This window comes from Panthera tigris, chromosome D3 (assembly GCF_018350195.1).
Source record: "Panthera tigris isolate Pti1 chromosome D3, P.tigris_Pti1_mat1.1, whole genome shotgun sequence".
NCBI lineage: Eukaryota > Metazoa > Chordata > Mammalia > Carnivora > Felidae > Panthera > Panthera tigris.
Genome location: NC_056671.1, coordinates 54583980 through 54604728, shown reverse-complemented (window position 1 = coordinate 54604728; position 20749 = coordinate 54583980). Strand labels below are relative to the sequence as shown.

General features: G+C 35.1%; 1 protein-coding gene across 11 annotated transcripts in view; it reads left to right on the top strand.

Annotated features, from left to right (window-relative positions):
- The window catches only part of CCDC178 (coiled-coil domain containing 178), a 463104-nt gene that overhangs the window by 63604 nt on the left and 378751 nt on the right, over nucleotides 1-20749 (top strand). For all 11 annotated transcript variants that reach the window (XR_006210059.1, XM_042962674.1, XM_042962673.1 and 8 more), the window contains exons 5-6: nucleotides 7004-7026; nucleotides 18630-18715. Coding sequence is in view for 10 of the 11 variants with exons in the window: in XM_042962674.1 (XP_042818608.1) it covers nucleotides 7004-7026; nucleotides 18630-18715 (109 nt within the window). In the remaining variant the exon portion in view is untranslated. The remainder of the gene's footprint in view (nucleotides 1-7003; nucleotides 7027-18629; nucleotides 18716-20749) is intronic.

Here is a 20749-nt window from a genome sequence, read left to right as displayed (position 1 = left end):
AAATCCTGGTAGTGGAATTGCTGGGTTGTGGGGTAGTTCTATTCTTAACTTTTGAGGAATCTCCAAACTCTTTTCCAAAGTCAGTGCACAAAGTTTCATTCCCATCAACAGTAAGAGGGTTCCCCTTTCTCCACATCCTAACGCTTGTTATTCCCATGTTGTTACTTTCAGCCATTCGGATAGGTGTGAGGTGGTATCTCATCATGGTTTTGATTTGTTTTTCCCTGCTGATGAGTAATGCTGAGCATCTTTTCATGTGTCTGTTAGCCATCTCGATGTCTTCTTTGGAGAAATCTCTTCTCATGTCTTCTGCCCATTTCTTAACTGGATTATGTTTTTTTGGGTGTTGAGTTTGATAAGTTCATTATAGGTTTTGGACACTAACCTTTTATCACATGTTTGCACATTCTCCCATTCCGTAGGTTGCCTTTTAGTTTTGTTGATTGTTTCCTTCTCTGTGCAAAAGCTTTTTATCTTTTTTTAAAAAAAATTTTTTTTTAACGTGTATTTATTTTTGAGACAGAGAGAGACAGAGCATGAACGGGGGAGGGTCAGAGAGAGAGGGAGACACAGAATCTGAAACAGGCTCCAGGCTCTGAGCAGTCAGCACAGAGCCCGACGCAGGGCTCGAACTCACATACCGCGAGATCGTGACCTGAGCCGAAGTCGGACACTTAACCGACTGAGCCACCCAGGCGCCCCAAAAGCTTTTTATCTTAATGAAGTCCCAGTTGTTAATTTTTGCTTTTGTTTCTCTTGCGTCCAAAGATATGTCCAATAAGAAGTTGCTATGGTTGAAGTCAAAGAGGTTGCTACCTGCGTTCTTCTCTAGGATTTTGATGGTTTCCTGTCTCACATTTGGTCTTCTATCCACTTTGAATTTATTTTTGTATATGCTGTAAGAAAATGGTCCAGCCTCATTCTCCTGCATGTTGCTATCCAGTTTTCTCAACACCATTTGTTGAAGAGACTGTTTTTTTTCCATTGGATACTCTTTCCTGCTTTGTTGAAAATTAATTGACCCACAGTTGTGGAACCATTTCTGGGTTTTCTATTCTGTTTCATTGTTCTATGTGTCTGTTTTTGTCCTAGTACCATACTATCTTGATGACTACAGCTTTGTAGTATACCTTAAAGTCAGGGATTGTGATGCCTCCAGCTTTATTTTCTACAAGATTGCTTTGGCTGTTCAGGTCTTTTCTGGTTCCATACAAATTTTAGGACTGCATTTCTAGCTGTGTGAAAATGCTGATGGTATTTTGATAGGGATGGCATTAAATGTGTAGATTACTTTGGGCAGTATAGACATTTTAATGATATTTGTTCTTTTAATCCATGAGCGTGAAATGTTTTTCCATTTCTTTGAGTACTCTTCAATTTCTTTCATCAGTGTTCTATACTTTTCAGAGTACAGATCTTTTACCTCTTTGGTTGGATTTATTCTTATGTGTCTTTTGGTTTTTGTTGCAACTGTAAATAGGATTGATTCCTTGATTTCTTTTTCTGCTGCTGCGCTATCGGTGTATAAACCTGGCACAGATTTCTGTATATTGAATTTGTATCCAGTGACTTTGCTGAATTTATGTGTCAGTTCTTTAAATAAATACGCTTTAATGAATGGGCTCAGGAATAATTTTTAAAATTATTTCAAATTTTGCATGAAGCTGCTTTTTAAAATATGGGGAGGATGTACTTGTTCTTTTAAAAAAAAACTTTGAATTTGGCATATTGTTTGATAAACATTGCCTATGTTTTCAAGCAGATTTGGACCTTTGTGTACGTTGACTATAGGAAACTCCAAATTGATTGCAGATTCAATGGTATGAGTATTCGTTCCAAATGAAAGTTGTTCACAGTTGTGGGAGATAGTATTCAGTATTAGTATTTCACATCTACAAATATTTTATAATAAAAAGGAGATTCCCACCATAAAGTTATTTTTTTATTAATTTTTAGAATGGAAAATAGAAGTGTATATGAATACCTTGTCTTAAAAAGTAAATAGCATTTAAATGTGACAATTAATTTATATATTTAAATTTAAATATATAAATTTAATTTATATTTAATTTAAATATATAAATTATAATTTATATTTAGATATATTTATATTTAATATAATTAATATAATTTAATATATATTATATATAAGTATATAATATATATAAATATAAATATATATATAATTTATATAATATCAAATATATAAATATAATTTAAATATATAAAACATTTGGGAATACTTTTTAATAGAAATATGAAGCTAAATAACCAGGTCATTTAGAATGTTACACATATCAAGCAGAAGTTTGTGAGCAATGTAGTTTAGAGCTAAAGGCAAATAAAGTTTTTGATTTCCCCGTAATGTGTTAATTTTTAAAAGTGTGTCCAATGTGATATTTTTAGTACCCTCCCACTTTTGTTTCTCTTGCTTTTTGAAAGACAAAGAAATAAAAAAATGTACGGAATTTTGTGGTTAGTTGGGTAAAATTGGTTAACTGTGAATTATAATCAGTGTTTCTAAGTATCTAAAACATTTATGGCAGTAAGTGAAATTCTAAGCTTAATTTTAACGGAATTTTATTAAAAATAATTTAGCAATTTCAAGCAGTTTCTAAAACTTTTATAAATATTTCAGATAAGTAATTATGAATATAAAACTCCAAAGTTTTCTGTGGTATTGTAGGCCTTCCCTTTGTTAACCATTGTTATCAATGTTATTTGAATACTAGGTATGTCAAGTTTTGCCTTCTCATATCGGATCAAAGACTGATTAAAATAGTTTTTCTTTATTGCTTCATCATTTAACATCTACAAAAATGTTGCTATGGTAAGGTTTTGATAGATGATCCTAAAATGTTTATACCAAATTGAACTCTATTTTGAAAAATGTAGGTAACCTACCTTTATCATTATAAAATACATCATGTTCTGTTGTGCTACAAAAGGGATTAAACCGATAGTATTAAGCATTGCATACTTGTCGAGGAATTTAACATTTTTGGGCAATTATGTCACAATTATTAAAGAGCCTCTTAACCAATTTCTTTCTGACTTTCTTGTGATACTTCAAATGGTTTCTCAGGACTATTATATAAATCAGCCTGTTGGTAGGTTTCTGCAGTATGCAGGACTGTGAGTTACCAGTTAAACTGAGGGATAATTATTTTCCTAATTATTGATTAGTTTAAGGTCTAATAATACACTCATTGAATGCTCATTCTCTTCTCTGTACATTTATCATTTGCCATTGTCTTTTGGGTTTATTTGGATTTTCTTATTGACCTGTAGGAACAAGTTGCTGTCTTTAATTTGTTATATATGTTTTAAACTTACTCTCTCAGTTTGACCTGTCTTTTTACTTTATGATATCTTTTAGTTAAAATAAGTTTTTAATTTTAATACACTTACATCTTTCATTTTCCCTTTAAGTGCTTTGCATATTGTTTAAGAACTCTCTCCATAGTGCAGTCATGAAAATTTTTCTTTTATTTCTTCTAAAATTTTAAAATGTTTTTTTGCTTGAGATTTAATTATTAAACAATATGAAATTGTGTTTTTGTGTGTGTGCAGATACGAAGAATGGAATAGGTAGTTATTTTCATTCGTAAAAATAGAGAAAATTATTTTTCTCAACATCAGTTTTTTGCAAAATCCAGTCATTTCTTAGAAATCAGTTATATTCTATCTATCATATCAAGTGTTCATATATGATTATATCTATTTCTGACTCCCATCATTCCACTGGTTAATTTTCTCTATTATAGTACCTCATTTTACTAAATATGCTTCATAATATGGTTTTTTAAAGTGTATTTATTTATTTTGAGAGAGAGAAAGAGAGTGCATGAGTGTGTAGGAAGAGATAGAGAGAGAGGGAGAGAGAGAATCCCAAGCAGATGGGACTCCATCTCACCAATTGTGAGATCATGACCTGAGCCGAAATCAAGAGTGGGACACTAAACCTACTGAGCCATCTAGACATCCCCATAATATATTAAAAAAAATTTTTAACGTTTATTTATTATTGAGAGACAGTGAGACACAGAGCATGAGTAGGGGAGGGGCCGAGAGATGGAGACAGAATCTGAAGCAGGCTCCAGGCTCTGAGCCATCAGCGCAGAGCCAGATGTAGGGCTCGAACTCACAAACCGCGAGATCATGACCTGAGCCGAAGTCGGCCGCTCAACCGACTGAGCCACCCAGGCGCCTGCCCCTCCATAATATGTTTTAATATTTGGTATGGTAGTTCCCTCTTTTTTCCTTTCTTATACTTCTTTGGCTGTTCTTAGTACATATAGATTTTAGAATAAGCTTGTCATATTACATGCTAAACCCATTGGGATTTCAAACAACTGCATTCTTCAGTTTTTTTTATTATGTAGATGAATTTAGTCTCTTCAGAAGTTTTTTTAGATTCCATTAAATCTATTATACTGTTAGCACAAGAAAATTTCAGCAGTTTAGCAAATACTGAAACTAATTTAGAGGAGAGGATTAAGTAGGAGATAATGAGGAAGGTGGGCAAATTGATGAAAACCTGATGTTAAATTATTAGTTCTTTGACATATTAATATACATATAGTATTCATTTAACATATATCTGTGTGTATGTAATTATATGTACATGTACATAGATATGGCTAAATATATATAGATCATTTAGTACACATAAATAGAACATCCTAAGCTTTCTGCCCATTTGTATTTAATTTTCTGTTAATTGCTGTTCATATAGTTTTCCCAGTTTTTTTTGTTTGTTATTTTTTACATATGTGCAGAAGTATTGATAAATATCTATTTTCTTTTATGTTAGTTACAATTTTTTTCTGCTTGTAGTATTTTTAACTTATTTGCAGTACTCTTTCATAGAGAAATTTATATGTAAAACCAATCCATTATCTGACAAATTTTGTATTGTTTAACAAAATTTGCCTCATATAAAGATTATTAAAATGTTTTATTATTTCAGTTAACCTTATTTTTTTTACATTTGGCTTCTTCAGATCTGAAGTTTATTACCTTATGGTATAGCATGAGACACATACTTTTTTCTCTTCCAAATAATTTTTAAATTATCCTAATATCATTTATTGACTTGTTCATCTCCCTTGATTTGAAATGTAAATTTTATAAAAAACTAAATTCTCATGTATATAGGTAATGAAATGATTACTTATTTTAGTCTTTTTCATATTTGGATAACAACATTCTTTTTCTTAAAAAAGTTTTTTTTGATGTTTATTTTTGAGAGAGAGACAGGCATAAGCAGGGGAGGGGCAGAAACAGAGGGAGATACAGAATCTGAAGCAGGTTTCAGGCTCTGAACTGTCAGCACAGAGCCCAACATGGGGCTCAAACTCACAAACCATGAGATTATGACCTGAAGTCAGATGCTCAACCAACTGAGCCACCCAGGCACCCCTTGGATAGCAACATTCCTATACTAGATTTCATCTTTCTATTTTTTTTAATATTGTGGAGAAATATACATATGCCTTGAATTTATTATTGTATTCCCTTTTGTTCATCCCAGTGTTTCTGTTATGTCTTAAGTAAATTTTCTTATTTGTTATGCTCTAATATTTCCTTAATTATTTGTATAGTCTTTTTTGTTCTTCTGTATTTATAAATAATAGACCAGACTGATTACTTGTTGTGAGCATACATTTTTTGCTGGTTTTTTTTTGTTGTTTTTGCTGCTATTGCTGTTATTTGTTTGCTTTTTAGCAGCTGTCAAAGTCTGCTTACATCAAAGGCTTTTATCCAGTATATACAAAATTATACTGGAGCTCCTTATAAATGGGAAGTAATATGTTTAGGCAAGAAAGTTGAGGGACTCTTTTTTTTGTTTATTTAAATAAGCATGCGTTTGAATTTGTTTCAGCACTTTAGAGTATTTTCACTCATTGATGAATCAGCCTTTGTTTTTCCTTACCCATCTGTTTGTTTCTATGTGAGATTCTGCTAGTTATGTGGGCTCTGTTTTGTTTCTCCCTAGAACCACAACTTCCATTCTTAGACAGCCTCTCCATCTCAGACAGGTCTTGTGTGGCTAGAGAGTTCTTCTCATGTCAGTGACTAGAAGGAATCTTTTCAGCCATGTATAGTGGGTTCTTAGAACGAAAAGCAATAAGACTAGTCTGCTTCACCATAGGCTGGCCTTCAGTTGTTTCCTTTGATTATCACCTGCTTCTCACATGCTTCTTCTCACATGCTGGGAATTTTTCATGAGCTCCACAGAGAAGCCTTTCACCTCCCCTGAAATGGTCTTCATTTTCCTCTTCTGAGTTATATTTTTCTTTGCTCTGTTTTCACTAGCAGTCCCTTCTGATTTCTTTCTATTTCTGGGAATTATTCTGAAGTATATGTTCCAGTGCTTTTATTGGCAAACATATATATTTTTCTCCAGAAATATTGTACAACATGGGAATTGAAGAGAAGTAATCATGTATGCCCAACCTAACATCTGGAATTAGAGATTATCTAAGAAACCCATAAAATTATGACTATGTATTCTCTTGTGTTTTTGGTAATTTGTGTTACAGCCCAAGATATTCTTAGAATATATCTGTAGAGCATGACTCCTAGCCTGGAGTTTATAGTCTAAAAGAGGGACACTATAGAAAATGAGATATTTGTGAACTTACCTATAGTTAATGTGTTTTCTACTCTTTGGTAATATATTACAACTCAATGGGTATAATGCACTTCTCATTATGCAAAGTCTTCTGGGAGTAAGTGGCATTGAACTGGCCTTTGATGAAGGAGTAAGATTTAGAAGATGAAAGGTAAGAATAATTAGGTGGCAGTAATAATGAAAGGACTATGTAGTGGATGTAGAATACCTGGTTTAGAAATAACAGAGTATCGTTTGACCTCATATGATGGGACATGTGAAGTGGAGCACTTATAGTTTTATCTGTGAGTTCAAGTATAAGTTTACTGTTATTTTTTGAAATATGTAAAATTTGATTTTTATTGAGATCTTTTATTTTGACAGTTTGAAACTTCTCTTGAAGAATGGTAAGCTCCGTTCATTTTAAATTGTTTTTATGTTTAAATTTTAATGATTAATATGCTGCAGATGAGTTTTATTTCAAAAGAAACAGGAAGTTAAAAGCAGAGTTTTTTGTATTTGATATTACAATGTATTTTTGAAAACATAAGAATTTGGATGTCACTGCACATGACCTCCGGGGCTCTGTCCTACCACAAAGAAATGCTGGTAAAAATTGGTCAGAATCGACTTTCGTAGAAATCTGAATTTAGTCAAAAACAACAGCCAGGAGAAGAGTTAATGAAGAGTCTGTTGCATTGCATTAAGAGAGCACTGGGGCACTTTAAATTGCCCACTTGCCATTCTAGTCCCCAGGTCAGTAGTGGCCATGAAGAGAGCAGCCTGTACTTGTGGTGTAGATTGCGAGTGTCAGAGCAAACAATATGGACCTTATTCTCAAAGAATTGTGTTTCAGCGTTTTGACCTGTCTGATGGCTCCTTGAAGAACCAGCACAAAGACTTGTCTTTGTTTTGCCTGACTTGGAGCAATCACTCAGCTGGAACCGCTTACAGGCAGTCTTTACTGGAAGCATTTAAAGGCATATACTCACAACCACTGTCTGAGGCTGTGAATAACAGTGGGAACACTGCCTGGGAAAGAAGAGGTCAGCAAAAGAGATAGATGGGGGAAATAGGGTTCTTCAAAGCTGTCATATATACTGGAGCATGCAGAAGTGCATGCATATGACCATTGCCAGACATATGTTCAGGGAAGATCCAAGAAGACCCTGACCATTTATCTCTGGCTGACCTTTAAGATCTGTGCAGGCGATAACTGAAGGTAGAGAGTTGTAAACAGCCTGGATGAGCATTGAAGGAATACATAGATTCAGTCTGCTAAGATTGGGAGAGTATTTTTTTTCTTTTTCTTTTTACTTTCTTTTTTCCTTTTTTCTTTTTCTTTTTTCATCTTCTTTTTCTTTCCTTTCTTTTTTTTTTTTTTTTGACTCACGATATTGAAGATAATTTGTACGGAACATAAGTTTACCAGTAAGCTAATGAAACATCTAGTTCAGTGGCCACACATGACAAAGAATACAGATATTACAAAATGTTTTTCGAAGAACTACTACTAACCAAAGAAAGAACAACAACCCACATCAAATAGCAACAACAAACTCAACAGAGGGAAGGTTATCTTATTTACATTTCAAATCAAACTATTTAAAATGCCCAGTTTCCTACAAAAATTATGAAGCAGGCAAAGCAAAAAAAAAAAAAAAGAAAAAAAGAAAAGAAAAGAAAGTTTGTGCAATTAACAAGGGGGGAAAAAGAAGTTTTAAAAAATGGCCCCGAGAAAGCTTAAACATTGGACTTATTGGACAATAGCTAAATGAACTATCTTAAATATTCTGAAACAGATAAAGGAAACTATGAACAAAGAATTAAAACCAGGAGACTAATGTCTCAACAAATTAAGATTATCAATGAAGAAATAGAAATTATAAAAAAGAACCGAGTAGATATTGTGGAGCTGAAAAGTACAATAACTGAAATGAAAAATTAATTAGAGCTGTTCATCAACATCAAGATTTGAGCAGTCAGAGGAAAGAATCAGTGAACTTGAAAATAGATCCATTGAAATTATTCAGGCTGAGAAGCAGAAAGACGAAAGAATGAAGTAAAATGAACAGAGCCTAACTGATGTGAGGGACACTACCACAGATACAAATATACGCATAATGAGAGTACAAGAGTAACAGGGAAGAGAAAAAGGGGGAGAAAGAATATTTGAAGAATTTTGGCTAAAAATCCCCAAATTAAGAAAAACATGAATGTATACTTTTACTAAATTTAGCAGACTCTAAGCAGGATAAACTCAGAGATCCACACATTACAATCAAATCATTGGAAGCCTGGGACAAAGAGTATCTTGATAATAGCATGAGAGAAGTGACTCATCATGAGTAAGAGATCCTTAATAAAAATAACAGTCAGTTTTTCATCAGAAATTATGGAGGCCAGAGCACGATACATTTATTTATTTATTTCATTTATTTATTTTTTAATGTTTGTATATTTTTGAGACAGAATGCAAGTGGGGGAGGGGCAGAGAGAGAGAGGGAGACACAGAATCCGAAACAGGCTCCAGGCTCCGAGCTGTCAGCACAGAGCCTGATGCGGGGCTCGAACCCACCAACCGTGAGATCATGACCTGAGCCGAAGTCGGACGCTTAACCGACTGAGCCACCCAGGCGCCCCAAGAGCATGATACATTTAAAGTGATGGAAGAAAAAATAAAACTGCCAAACAAGAATTATGAATCTTGCAAAAGTGTCCTTCAAAAATAAAGGAGAAAGTAAGATATTTCCAAATAAACAAAAATTTGAGGGACTCCATCTCTAGCAGAACTTTCTATTAGAAATACTAAAGGTAGTCTTTTACGCAGGAATCAAAGGACACTAGACAGTAACTTGAAGCCATATGAAGAAGTAAAGAACAGTGAGGTAGCTACAAAGATAGATATAAAAGTCAACATGAAGCCATTTTTATTTTGCATGTCTTTCATTTTCCTATATAATTTTTAAGATAAATGGATAAAATTATAAATCTATATTAATAGGCACATAGGGGAATGTGGGTGGCTCATTCAGTTGAGCATCGGACTCTTGATCTCAGCTCAGGTCATGATTCCAGGGTCTTGGGATCATGTCCTGCATTAAACTCCACACTGAGTATGGAGCCTGCTTAAGATTCTCTCTCTCTTTCCCTCTGTCCCTCTCTCCTGCTCCCACTCTCTTTCAAATTAAAGTGTGTGTGTGTGTGTGTGTGTGTGTGTGTACGGGCACACCGTGTATAACTGTGTAATTTGTAAAAATGACAACATAAAGGCAGGGAGAGCATAACTACAAAGGAACAGAGGTTTTTTAATACTACTGAACCTACATTGATTTTAATCCAAACTTAATTTTTATGAAGTTAAGATGTTAATTGTAATCTCCAGTGAACCACTAAGAAAAATTCTAAAACAAAACCAAACCAAACAAAAAAACATCAACATAAATCCAATAAAGAAACTAAACACACTAGAAAAAAATCAACCAACCACAAAATAAGGCAATTATGGAGAAATTAAAGAATGAAAAATATTTAAGTATTATAGAAAACACATAGCAAAATGGCAAAAATAGTAGGTCCTTTCTTTTTCTTTTTTTATTTACTTAGAAAGTATCCCAAGCAGGCACCACACTGCCAGAGCAAAACCCCATATAGGGCTTAAACTCATGAACCATAAGATCATGACCTGAGCCAAAATCTAGAGTCTGATGGGGTGCTTGGGTGGCTCAGTCAGTTTGACTGTTTGACGTCAGTTCAGGTCATGATCTCACAGTTTGTGGGTTCGAGCTCTGTGTCGGGTTCTGTGCTGACAGCTCAGAGCCTGGAGCCAGCTTCAGATTCTCTCTCTCTCTCTCTCTCTCTCTCTCTCTCTCTCTCTCTCTGCTCCTCCCCTGCTCATGCTCTGTCTCTCTCTCAAAAGCAAATAAACATTAAAAAAAATGTTCAAAATCAAGTCTGATGCTTAAATGACTGAGCCACCCAGGTACCTCAGAAGTAAGTCCTTTCTTTTTTTTTTTTTAACGAAATTTTATTGTCAAATTGGTTTCCATACAACACCCAGTGCTCATGCCAACAGGTGCCCTCCTCAATGCCCATCACCCACTTTCCCCTCCCTCCCACCCCCCATCAACTCTCAGTTTATTCTCGGTTTCTAAGAGTCTCTTATGGCTTGCCTCCTTCCCTCTCTGTATGGAACCACAAAAGACCCCGAATAGCTGAAGTAATATTGAGGAAAGACCAAAGCGGGAGGCATCACAATCCCAGACTTTAGCCTTTACTACAAAGCTGTAATCATCAAGACAGCATGGTATTGGCACAAAAACAGACACATAGACCAATGGAATAGAATAGAGACTCCAGAATTGGACCCACAAATGTATGGCCAACTAATCTTTGACAAAGCAGGAAAGAATATGCAATGGAAAAAAGACAGTCTCTGACAAATGGTGCTGGGAGAACTGGACAGCAACATGCAGAAGAATAAAACTAGCCCACTTTCTTACACCATTCACAAAAATAAACTCAAAATGGATGAAGGACCTGAATGTGAGACAGGAAACCATCAAAACCCTAGAGGAGAAAGCAGGAAAAAACCTCTCTGATCTCAGCCGCAGCAATTTCTTACTCGACACATCCCCAAAGGCAAGGGAATTAAAAGCAAAAATGAACTATTGGGACCTCATGAAGATAAAAAGCTTCTGCACTGCAAAGGAAACAACCAACAAAACTGAAAGGCAACCGACGGAATGGGAAAAGATATTTGCAAATGACATATCAGACAAAGAAGTCAAGTCCTTTCTTAACAGTAATTGCTTTTCACAAAAATGGATTAAAATGTTAAAAGATAGAGAGTGGTAGAATGGGTAAATATACATGATTCAATTATACATTATGTATAAGAAACTCACTTGAGATCCAGAGATATAGTATGTTGAAAGTAAAAGAATGTAAAACATATTCCATGAAAATAACAAAATGAGAGCTGGGGTAGCTAAAACTAATTGCACAAAATAGACTTCCATGTAAAACTTATAAGACAAAGAATAATTGACATCTTGATAAGAGTCATTTCATGAAGAAGGGATAAAAATTATATACATACCCAAAACATAACCTCAAAATTCCTGAAGTATAACTGGACAGAATTAAAGCGAGAAGTATACAGTTCTGTAGTAAGAGTTTGAGAATTTAGTATCCCTACTTTCAATAATGGTTAAAAGAACTAAAAAGAAGAAATCAGTAATGATACAGACTTGCACGGCACTAGAACAGTGTTGGCCAAACAGGTTTATACAGTATGTACTACCCAATAGCAGTAGAAAACACGTTCTTTTCATGTTGTTATTGAACACTACTCAGTATAGATCATGTGTTAGGCCACATAACAAATCTCGATAGAATAAAAAATGACTGAAATCATACAAAGTGTCCTTTCTGGCCACTTGGAGTGAAACTAGAAATCAATAACAGAAAGAAATCCAGGAAATCCGTATACATGTAGATATTTAACAGCATGCTCCACAACAACAACAAAACAGCTCAGTGACTCAAGGCTGTGATCACAGAGGAAATTAGGAAATACTTTGAATAGAATGAAAATGAAAACACAGTACCGAAACCTGTAAGATGCAGCAAAAGCAGTGCTCAGAGGGCACTTTCTAGCCTTAAGTGCTAATGTTAAAAATGAAGATCCGAATCCAATAACCTAATTCTGTATCTTACAGAACTAGGAAAGAATGAATGTGCTAAAGCTAGCAAAAGAAAGGAAATAATAAAGATTAGTGCAGTGATGTCAGGAATAAAAAATAAGAAACTATCACTAAAAAGTTGCTTCTTTGAAAGGATCAGCCAAATTCACAAACCTCTGATTAGACTGACAAAGAAAGAAGACTTGATTTATGAGAATCAAGGATATTGCTACAGACCTCACATAAATAAAAGGGGCTACGATACTATGAACAATTGGTAATACTATGAACAACAAATTTAGATAACCAAGATGAAAAAGACACATTCCTAGGAACACATAGACTACCAAAACTGATTCAGAAGAAGTGGAAAATCTAAACAGATTTGTAACAAGTAAATAAACCAGTAATCAAAAATATTCCAACCCAGAACCAAATGGCTTCACTGGTGAATTCTGCTAAGCATTGAAAGAAGAATTAATACCAGTGCTTCACTAACTCTTTCAAAAAATGGAAGAGAATGGAACACTTTTCAACCCATTCTATGAGGGCAGCATATAGACCAATGACTTCATGAATAGATATGCAAAAATCTTCCACAAAATACTAGCAACCTGAACCCAGCAACCTAATAACAGAATTATACGTCATGATAAAGTGAGATTTCCCCTAGGTAGTGTAAGCGTGGTTCAAAATAACAAAACTAATCAATGTGTAATATATCCACAGTAATAAAGGGGGCAAACCCATGTGAACATCTCAATTGATGTGGAAAGTATGTGGCAAAATCCAGCACCTTTTCATGATGGAAATACTCAAAAAACAGATCAGAAAACATGATAGAGGACATTTATGAAAAACCCTCAACTCACATTATACTTAATGTTTAAGATCGAAAATTTTCAACCTAAGACCAGGAACCACACAAGGATGGCTGCTCTTGCCACTTATATTCGACACTGAAAATCTCAGACATTGCTGATGGAAATGTCAAATGGTTTAGCCACTTTGAAAGAACAGTTTTGGTGGTTCCTCAAAAAGTTAAACCTAGAATTATCATACAACCCAGCAATTCCACTCTGAGGTATGTACAGAAAAGATTTCAAGAGAACAGGTATTCAAACAATATATTGTGTGCAGATGTTCATATCATCAGTATTCACAATAGCCAAAAGGTGGAAACAACCTCAGATTTTTCAATGGACTACTATATAAATAAAGTGTGGTATATCTATACAACGGAATATTATTCAACCACAAAAAGTAATAAAAGTTTTGATACATGCCGCAACATGGATAAACTTCTAAACCATCATGCTAAGTTAAAGAAGCCAGACACAGAAAGTGACCTACTGTATGATTCCATTTATATGAAATATCCATAACAGGTAAACCCATAGACATGGGAAGCACACTGGTCGCTGACAGGGGCTGGTGGGAAAGGGCAAGGCAGGAGATTGCTTAATAAATAAGAGGCTGTTCTTTTGAGGTGAAGAGAATGTTTTACCACTAGATGGGGATGATGACTGCACAGCATTGAATGTAGTAAATGCCATTGAAGTTTATACTTCCAAATGGTTAATTTTATGTTATTTGACTTTTGCCTCAATTAAAAAAAAATTATAAGAATTAAAATTTTGCTGGCCCCCAAGTTAACTGAATTTTAGAATAAAATACACAAAAATAGATTCAATTATATGTAATAATTTAATATATCATGTAATTGGTATTACAAGCCAGTAGGGAGAGCATTATTTAATAATAGATGCTGGGACAATTATTTTTCTCTCTTTAATTAACTTTTTTTATTTGAGTATAGTTGACACACAGTGTTACATTAGTTTCAAGTGTACAATGTATTGATTCAACATTTTTTAAAGAAAAGCAAGAAAAAAATACATTATTTAAAACATATATTTAAAAATGAAATTAAAACTATAGGAGAAAATATAATGAATACTTAACTGACCTCATATTAAACAGGCTTTCTTTTCTTTTTTTTTTCAATATATGAAATTTATTGTCAAATTGGTTTCCATACAACACCCAGTGCTCATCCCAAAAGGTGCCCTCCTCAATACCCATCACCCAGCCTCCCCTCCCTCCCACCCCCCATCTACCCTCAGTTTGTTCTCAGTTTTTTAAGAGTCTCTTATGCTTTGGCTCTCTCCCACTCTAACCTCTTTTTTTTTTTTTTTCCTTCCCCTCCCCCATGGGTTTCTGTTAAGTTTCTCAGGATCCACATAAGAGTGAAAACATATGGTATCTGTCTTTCTCTGTATGGCTTATTTCACTTAGCATCACACTCTCCAGTTCTATCCACGTTGCTACAAAGGGCCATATTTCGTTCTTTCTCATTGCCATGTAGTACTCCATTGTGTACAGAAACCACAATTTCTTTATCCATTCATCAGTTGATGGACATTTAGGCTCTTTCCATAATTTGGCTATTGTTGAAAGTGCTGCTATAAACATTGGGGTACAAGTGCCCCTATGCATCAGCACTCCTGTATCCCTTGGGTAAATTCCTAGCAGTGCTATTGCTGGGTCATAGGGTAGGTCTATTTTTAATTTTCTGAGGAACCTCCACACTGTTTTCCAGAGTGGCTGCACCAATTTGCATTCCCACCAACAGTGCAAGAGGGTTCCCGTTTCTCCACATCCTCTCCAGCATCTATAGTCTCCTGATTTCTTCATTTTGGCCAGTCTGACTGGCGTGAGGTGATATCTGAGTGTGGTTTTGATTTGTATTTCCCTGATAAGGAGCAACGTTGAGCATCTTTTCATGTGCCTGTTGGCCATCCGGATGTCTTCTTTAGAGAAGTGTCTATTCATGTTTTCTGCCCATTTCTTCACTGGGTTATTTGTTTTTCGGGTATGGAGTTTGGTGAGCTCTTTATAGATTTTGGATACTAGCCCTTTGTCCGATATGTCATTTGCAAATATCTTTTCCCATTCCGTTGGTTGCCTTTTAGTTTTGTTGGTTGTTTCCTTTGCTGTGCAGAAGCTTTTTATCTTCATAAGGTCCCAGTAATTCACTTTTGCTTTTAATTCCCTTGCCTTTGGGGATGTGTCGAGTAAGAGATTGCTATGGCTGAGGTCAGAGAGGTCTTTTCCTGCTTTCTCCTCTAAGGTTTTGATGGTTTCCTGTCTCACATTCAGGTCCTTTATCCATTTTGAGTTTATTTTTGTGAATGGTGTGAGAAAGTGGTCTAGTTTCAACCTTCTGCATGTTGCTGTCCAGTTCTCCCAGCACCATTTGTTAAAGAGACTGTCTTTTTTCCATTGGATGTTCTTTCCTGCTTTGTCAAAGATGAGTTGGCCATATGTTTGTGGGTCTAGTTCTGGGGTTTCTATTCTATTCCATTGGTCTATGTGTCTGTTTTTGTGCCAATACCATGCTGTCTTGATGATGACAGCTTTGTAGTAGAGGCTAAAGTCTGGGATTGTGATGCCTCCTGCTTTGGTCTTCTTCTTCAAAATTACTTTGGCTATTCGGGGCCTTTTGTGGTTCCATATGAATTTTAGGATTGCTTGTTCTAGTTTCGAGAAGAATGCTGGTGCAATTTTTGATTGGGATTGCATTGAATGTGTAGATAGCTTTGGGTAGTATTGACATTTTGACAATATTTATTCTTCCAATCCATGAGCAGGGAATGTCTTTCCATTTCTCTATATCTTCTTCAATTACCTTCATCAGCTTTCTATAGTTTTCAGCATACAGATCTTTTACATCTTTGTTTAGATTTATTCCTAGGTATTTTATGCTTCTTGGTGCAGTTGTGAATGGGATCAGTTTCTTTATTTGTCTTTCTGTTGCTTCATTGTTAGTGTATAAGAATGCAACGGATTTCTGTACATTGATTTTGTATCCTGGAACTTTGCTGAATTCATGTATCAGTTCTAGCAGACTTTTGGTGGAGTCTATCGGATTTTCCATGTATGATATCATGTCATCTGCAAAAAGCGAAAGCTTGACTTCATCTTTGCCAATTTTGATGCCTTTGATTTCCTTGTGTTGTCTGATTGCTAGAACTTCCAACACTATGTTAAACAACAGCGGTGAGAGTGGGCATCCCTGTCGTGTTCCTGATCTCAGGGAAAAAGCCCTCAGTTTTTCTCCATTGAGGATGATGTTAGCTGTGGGCTTTTCATAAATGGCTTTTATGATGTTTAAGTATGTTCCTTCTATCCTGACTTTCTCAAGGGTTTTTATTAAGAAAGGGTGCTGAATTTTGTCAAAGGCCTTTTCTGCATCGATTGACAGGATCATATGGTTCTTATCTTTTCTTTTATTAATGTGATGTATCACATTGATTGATTAGCGAATGTTGAACCAGCCCTGCATCCCAGGAATGAATACCACTTGATCATGGTGAATAATTCTTTTTATATGCTGTTGAATTCGATTTGCTAGTATCTTATTGAGAATTTTTGCATCCATATTCGTCAGAGATATTGGCCTGTAGTTCTCTTTTTTTTACTGGGTCTCTGGTTTAGGAATCAAAGTAATACTGGCTTCATAGAATGAGTCTGGAAGTTTTCCTTCCCTTTCTATTTTTTGGAATAGCTTGAGAAGGATAGGTACTATCTCTGCTTTAAACGTCTGGTAGAACTCCCCTGGGAAGCCATCTGGTCCTGGGCTTTTTATTTGTTGGGAGATTTTTGATAACCGATTCAATTTCTTCACTGGTTATGGGTCTGTTCAAGCTTTCTATTTCCTCCTGATTGAGTTTTGGAAGAGTTGTGGGTGTTTAGGAATTTGTCCATTTCTTCCAGGTTGTCCAATTTGTTGGCATATAATTTTTCATAGTATTCCCTGATAATTGTTTGTATCTCTGAGGGATTGGTTGTAATAATTCCATTTTCATTCATGATTTTATCTATTTGGGTCATCTCCCTTTTCTTTTTGAGAAGCCAAACAGGCTTTCTTAAATAAATTGTGGAACAAGGAAATACATAATATGCAGTCATCGGAAATATGTCGTCATGTGACTAAGAATGTTACAGTGTCTGTAACAATGTCATGTAACTAAAGCAGCATGTAATATTTTATGATTCTAATTGTATAAAAATTGAAATATTAGAATATTATATTCTGTTATATTTAAAAATTAATATGTGTTATTTTATATTATGATTTTTGGTGTGTATGAACTTCCTTTAATTTGTGATACTTATTTAATAAGACAATAATTTCATGAAAATAACTCCCTTGTTTGTTGTTAACTGTTTTTCTTATAACTTTTATCAAAGGAAAAATACTTCTTTTTAAATACAATGAAAACTAGTCTGGATTCTAGAATTGGATAAAATTCTCTATATATTCTCTCTGTATTATCCAATATAGAGAACTTTGCCTAGAAAAATTCTTTGGAAAAGAAATAACATACTAATTTGGACATTTTGCAAACACCTTATAGTTTCAAATCTGAAGTAGCAATTTTGGTTTTGGAATTTATATTGGTGTCCCAGAAACTGCTAAACTGAAGTTAGAGAAAGAGCTCTCAAATTATTCTCAATAAACTCCCCTTTTTTTCTGATAAAACACTCTACAGGAAACATCAATTTCTCTCTTTTTTTTTTTTTTTTTTCAAGTTTATGTCTTTGTTTTGAGAGAGATCAAGAACACAGGCTGGGGTGGGGCCGAGAGAGAGAATCCTAAGCAGGCTCTGGGCTGTCAGCACAGAGTCTGATGCAGGGTTTCGATCTTATGAACCATGAGACCATGACCTGTGCTGAAATCAAGAGTCAGATGCTTAACCGACTGAGCCACCCAAGTGCCTTACCAATTTCATTTTTAAAAAAGAACTGTTTTAATAACCCCTGAAATATTTTCAGGTCATTTGTGACAGATTTTAAATGTCTATTAATTTACCATGAATTATCAAGCCCATTATGTATCAGACTTTTGCTATATTGCTCTCCTATATAGTAGCATTAGCATGCATAGTAAGTTTCCCCACAAACATTTAAAAGTTAATGTAAGAGGGGCGCCTGGGTGGCGCAGTCAGTTAAGCGTCCGACTTCAGCCAGGTCACGATCTCGCGGTCCGTGAGTTCGAGCCCCGCGTCAGGCTCTGGGCTGATGGCTCGGAGCCTGGAGCCTGTTTCCGATTCTGTGTCTCCCTCTCTCTCTGCCCCTCCCCCGTTCATGCTCTGTCTCTCTCTGTCCCAAAAATAAATTAAAAACGTTGAAAAAAAAAAAATTAAAAAAATAAATAAATAAATAAAAGTTAATGTAAGAGAATCACCTAAAATTTGCTTAGTGAGTTTAAGTACAACAGTTCTTTATTAATTAGTTGCTTCTTTCCCTTTATATAGGAGCAGAACTTCTTCCACAAAAGAGTGGAAGGAAGATTGGAGTATTGCTACACCAATGAAAGAGGTCAAACCAGAAGAAGAAAGAGGTAAAATTATACCCCATACTTAGATAAATGAAATTATGTTTAAAAATTAAATATTTTTAATTATCACCATAATCATTTTTAAAAGTTTTATAATTCTTGTGCATATCTAATAAAGAGCCTTCTATGTCGTTTGATTAAACAACAAAATTCAACAAATATTTGCTATACCATATACTGGATCCTAAGTAAATAATGATTCCTTCCTACCTCTCAAGAAGCTAACTGTAATTCAAGGCCGTCCAGTAGAACTTTCTGGGATAATCAAAGTGTTCTCTATTTCCACCATCCGGTAAAGTAGCTACTAGCCACATATAGCTGTTAACCACCTGAAATGTAGCTAGGGAGACCGAAGAATTTAACTTTTCAGTTTAATTTTAAGTTACATTAAATGTAAATAGTCACATATGGTTCATGGCTACCATACTGGACATAGAGGCTCTGCTATGTGTGTGTGTGTGTGTTTATGTATATATATGTAAATTAAGATTAATATCTTATCACAGTTTACAAAATGTACAACAATTTGTATGCTGGAATAAAATTTTGTTAAAAATACTTCAGCATATTTGAATGTATTTTTTTGAGAGAGAGAGAGAGAGAGAGAGAACGTGCATGCAAGTGCATGCGCACGTGAGCAATGGAGGGACAGAGGGAGAGAGAGAGAGAGAGAGAGAGAGAGAGAGAGAGAGAGATGGAGAATCTTAAGCAAGCTCCATGTACAACCAAGAGCCCTAGGTGGGCTCGATCTTATGACCGTGAGATCATGACCTGAACTGAAATCAAGAGTTGAATAGTTAATGGACTGAGCCACCCAGGCACCTCTCTAGTTTTAATATTATATTAAACACCTCTTCCTACCTTCACCATAAAGATTTATTAAACATTTTCCTTTCATGAGAGATAACTAATGAATTCAGGACTTTTTTTTTAATGTTTATTTATTTTTGAGAGAGAGATAGACAGAGTGTGAGCAGATAAGGGGCAGAGAGAGGGAGAGGGAGACACAGAATCGGAAGCAGGCTCCAGGCTCAGTGCTGTCAGCACAGAGCCCAATATGGGCTCGAACTCAAGAACTGTGAGATCATGACCTGAGCCACAGTCCGAGGCTTAACCGACTGAGCCACCCAGGCACCCCTGCTTTCAGGACTTTAAAAAAAATGTTTATTTATTTTGAGAGAGAACATGAAAGCAGGGGAGGAACAGAGAGAGAGAGAGAGAGAGAGAGAGAGAGAGAGAGAGAGAGAATCCCAAGCAGGTTCCATGCTTTCAGTGCATAGCCAGACACGGGACTTGAACCCACAAACTATGATATCATGACCTGGGCTGAAATCAAGACTTAGCCGCTTAATGGACTGAGCCACCCAAACGCCTCATGAATTACTTTTTAAAAGCACTAATACTTTGTTTTTCAAAACTCTCATTCATAGTGAAGATCTGTGTTTACTGTTTACATTTCATATATTTATATCTACACTGAAGGGAAAAAAGGCTCATGTATTACTTCTTAGTTTTGCACATGACAAATGTAAGAAAAGATTAATATATTAAGGACCACAACATAACAGTGAACCAGCTATGTTTATTGTGAACTCACACATTTTTTTCCCAGAGTATAACACAGTGTCAAGTTGAGGAAGATTTATTGTAATTAGGTGTTTGTGCTAAAAAAAATTGCAAGTGGTTGCTCACTTAGTATGAAACAGTAAAACTAATTGAAATGGTATTCTGAAAAAAAATTGAGAGGTAGATTAAGTACAATGAATTGGAGGCATCTCAAGTTATAAACCGTTTATTTTAGGATGCTCTCATAGAAACAGTACAAAAGACATCTTGTGCAAACATGATAGACATGTTTGCCAAAACATATTTATATTGCATGAGATGTGCTCTAATTTTACGTGGCATTAATTTCATCACACATTTCAGACTGAAATCTCGTTATAGGAATTGAATATATCATAAGTGGGCTGGAGAATACAGTGTTTACTGTGTATGTTGTCGTAAAAATACCCAGACACTTAAGAATATAACGTA